General features: G+C 31.7%; 1 protein-coding gene across 1 annotated transcript; it reads left to right on the top strand.

Annotated features, from left to right (window-relative positions):
• Window positions 1-453: 453 nt before the first annotated feature.
• On the top strand, window positions 454-1,659 carry LOC105625251 (isocitrate dehydrogenase [NADP] cytoplasmic). Its single transcript, XM_012206591.1, has one exon. It carries the CDS (start codon window positions 481-483, stop codon window positions 1,657-1,659), a length of 1,179 nt encoding a protein of 392 aa, XP_012061981.1. The 5' UTR covers window positions 454-480.
• The last annotated feature ends 2,989 nt before the right edge of the window (window positions 1,660-4,648 follow it).

The raw sequence follows: 4,648 nt of genomic DNA, 5'->3' as shown, positions 1-4,648 counted from the left end.
TATATATATATATATATATATATATATATATATATATATATAATTATACATAATTTATTTTTTTTATAGAAAGTGAAAAATTATCCTTTTAATTATTTTTAATGTTTTACATTATTATTATTATTATTATTTCTGTTACACTAAAAAGTAATTTTACAAAAGAAAATAGGATGCATGAATATTATATATGTTATTTCATGAATATTTCTGTATGTTTATACATATTCATGCATGAAAAATTTTTTACCGGAAGCTGTATTTAAGAAAAAAATATTAAAATATTGAGTCCAATATATGTAGACTGTAGTATTTCAAAAAGACATTTTTAATTAATATTAATTTACAAAGTGGAATGTATAAAAAAAGGTTTGCCTAGAAGAACAAAAATCTGTTAAATATTCTTGTTTTTTTTTATTTTTAATCTTGGAAATATTTTGCAATTTTTAGGTAGGTCCAGTCGTCGACATTCTTGGCGATGAAATGACACGTATCATATGGGATTCGATTAAGGAGAAACTCATTTTGCCCTACTTAGACATCGAATTGCATACATATGATTTGGGCATCGAGAATCGTGATGCTACAGACGATAAAGTGACAGTAGAATGCGCTGAAGCAATCAAACGTTATAATGTCGGTATCAAGTGCGCCACCATCACACCCGATGAAAAACGAGTAGAGGAATTCAAGCTGAAACAGATGTGGAAAAGTCCGAACGGCACTATCAGGAACATCCTGGGCGGCACGGTATTCCGCGAGGCGATCATCTGCAAGAACATACCGCGTCTAGTGATCTGCTGGAAGGAGCCAATCATTATTGGCAGACACGCACATGCTGATCAATACAAAGCAACGGATTTCGTGGTACCGGGGCCGGGTAAATTAGAAATCATGTGGACTGGCAATTCCGGTGAGAAGATCCAATACACCGTCCACGATTTTCAAGGTCCCGGTATCGCCCAGGCTCAATATAATACTGATGAGAGCATTCGCGCTTTTGCTCATAGTTCATTCCAATACGCGTTATCGCGCAACTATCCATTGTACCTATCCACGAAGAACACGATCCTCAAGAAATATGATGGTCGCTTCAAGGACATATTCCAGGAGATCTACGATAAGGAATACAAACAGCAATTTGAGGCGAAGAAGATATGGTACGAACACCGATTGATCGATGATATGGTAGCCTATGCCATGAAATCCAGCGGTGGCTTTGTATGGTCGTGTAAGAACTACGACGGTGATGTACAGTCGGATTCGGTGGCACAGGGTTATGGTTCCTTGGGCATGATGACGTCGGTTCTCTTATGTCCGGATGGTCGGACGATTGAAGCCGAAGCTGCCCATGGCACCGTCACCCGTCACTACCGTCAGCATCAGCAGGGCAAGGAGACATCCACCAATCCGATCGCCTCTATTTTTGCGTGGACTCGCGGCCTACTACATCGCGCTAAACTCGATGACAATTCGCGTTTGCAACACTTTGCCGAAACGCTAGAAAAGGTTTGCATCGACACCATCGAATCTGGTTATTTCACCAAGGACCTCGCTATATGCATCAAGGGTATGGACAACGTCACCAGGGCTGATTATCTCGAAACATTTGAATTTATGAACAAACTTGCTGATAATTTGAAGAAACAACTCAACGCATGACTCATTGGTGACAGAGAATGTAGCCTACGAGCCAAGTATTAAGTCATTGTAATAAAAGGAAAAAATATTTACGTGGTTACGGTAAAAAATTAAATATCAATGAGCATATATTATACATGATTACATGCGTGTAAAATTGTCGCTACAGTTATGTTAAATCTTCTGTTTCACGCTACATCGTACGATATTATGCTCGATTTATCTTCAAGGCATTAATCAGACTATTCATTTTATAAAATGTCATAAACTGATTGCCTCATATTTTTCTTGATGATGGCTATGTAATAGATGTAAAAGGAAAAATAATGTTGATATTGATTAGTAATTGGATAATTATTCAAAACTCAGCAAAATAATCGATGCTCTAAAACTCTAAATTATTCTTTATTGTAATGACTTTTTCAGTTTTTATTTAATTGAGCAACAGTTTTATAAGAAAAGCAAAAGATATTTATAAACAACATTGTATAGATTTTTAATAAATTTTTTAATCATACACATTAATATTAAGCTAATTATATAAGCTAACCACACTAGTTACATAAGACACTTGTGAATCATTTTGCATTAGCGTAATTCTATCAATGAAATTAAATTCTTGGAAAATTAAAAAGTACAAACTTTTAGTGATGAAATTTCTCTTTTTAAATCGTTATATTTTTTTAACATCACGCGATCCATTCACATTTCCGTTACATTATGCATATAGGTACTATATCCGGTATCAATAATGTAATATCAACAATATAATTATTATTAATTACGTTAGAATTAAAAATAAAATTGCATCGCATGATCTATCGCATGGCGAACGACTAATCGGTAAAGTTTCCTATCAGTTATCAACTATCGTGATTACTTAATTTCATCTGAGTGATATGAACAAATGTTATGCTAACATTAAGATAGGAATCTTTATTTTGCTGTAATCCAAACAAAAACGATGAAAAACATAATTATCTTCGACGTTAAATAATTTATGAAGTTACATATATCTATTTTAGTCTTAACGTTATCAGCAAGATGTATGAGAAAGAAACGATAACGAGACTAACTATTTCTTATGCAAACCGATATACCGATCTATTCAAATATGTCAAAATAAAAAATCCTTGAACGAATATTGATTAAGAATGACTCCGACTAAATTCCAACTTGTTAATTGATACTGTTATTTTGTTAACATGAACAGAATTATTAGTTTCTTATCGTTCAACATACATTTATTTGTTGAAAATAAAAAATTAGAGATGAATTATTTATACAATTGGGATTTTTTAAATACATTTTTTATGCAAGCGATTTCGCCGGTTAAGTTAATCGGAGTTTGGTTGAGATTGTCCTAAGAAGTTTTTAATAATTATAATAAATAAGAAAAAATGATTGAAGTAAAAATTTCATTTTTTTAGATTAAAAAATACACAGATCGTAATTATCATATATTCATATTTTTTAATTTCTATAGCTTTTATAGATGAATCACAATCTACTTCATTGATTTTATTACTTTATTCTGATAGGAATAAACTTCCTATCCTTTAAGGAAGATGTAAATATTTCGAATTTTCTTATTTATATCAGCAAAGATGAAATCAGCTAAATATGTGAAGATATAGAAAACAAATGAATATTTCAATGGTGACTTGTTATTTTTCATGACATTCCATCAATATAAAAACTCATAAGATCTCTAAAGGTCTCAACATTGATTATAATCTAATGAATCATGGAAAATTTGTCAATCTCTCAAAATCTCTTATAAATTCTTCATTATATAAGAATTTAAATTCCTATCTTACATATAATAATAATCGCAAGTCACGGCTTAAGCCCGTCACATTGGTCGAATTTTAATCACTAATTCAAAATCTTTAATGCATAATAATATAATACGGGGTTTATAGGTGCATTTTATTTGGCGCTCACAAAATGCTCGCAAGCTTTTGTTCTTATTTAACATTTGATAAACAAAAATAAAATGATTCCATAAATATTGCGAGTGTCGAGTGAAATGCATTCAATGTCCAATGTCCTACCTAATCAGCAGATAATAATATATATCAATAGATAATAATAAATTTAAAGCAAATTAGTTAAACGTGCGTCGATATCATCAACGAATCACGTTATCAACATTGTGACACATTTCGTTTTTATCTACCGAGTTTATCGCCATGTGAAACTTGAGATAAGATTTTTCCGATTTAGAAGAAGGATTATGCGGAAAGAATATACATATGTAGCAAATAATGTATAGCAAATAATACAGACGGATAAAATAGATTAGAATTTGATTCAAGATATTTATAAAATATTAACCATCAGTTGTTTGTTACTTTCGATTTCCACATCATTGACAAATCTATCTTTGCCATGCACTTTACGTACCGAATTATTACGTAATTTGTCCAAATTTATTTCTGCGATCGAATCTCTTCACTCGCATAAATGCAAGAACAAATATTTGTTCTATTATAGATTGAATTTGTTCGAATTAACTCATTGTTGGTATCATTGTGCATTCAATTCTCAGGACTAAACATTCGTGGATTAACCCGATCACCTTCGTTGACTCCCAGTGAGTAGGAATTAAAAGTATGCTGACAGTTCGTCAGCAAATTCAAATAGAATATCGTAGTATCAACTACGTCTGCATTAAATTTATCAACATAATCTGCTGATATAATCCGATAGAAGATTGCAGAATAGAGCAAAACATGTTATTTTATAACTATTTCTCTCTCTCAATAAAATATCCCTGAATTTTAGTAATGTATATTCTATTGCTGAATTTTTTTCTGTAGTCGACACACAGAATGTCATCATATTCTATTTTTCCAGGAAACCACAATGGAAACAAGCTGAATTTATCCTGTAATCAGCAGAATGTCATCATATTTTATTTTCCCAGGAAACTGCAATGGAGAAACAAGCTGACGTTATTAATTATCATTAGCTTGTTTCCTATCAACTTAGTTGTTTCAGATTC

This window comes from Atta cephalotes, assembly GCF_000143395.1.
Source record: "Atta cephalotes unplaced genomic scaffold scaffold00478, whole genome shotgun sequence".
NCBI classification, from domain to species: Eukaryota; Metazoa; Arthropoda; class Insecta; order Hymenoptera; family Formicidae; genus Atta; species Atta cephalotes.
This window is presented reverse-complemented; position numbering and strand designations above follow the sequence as displayed.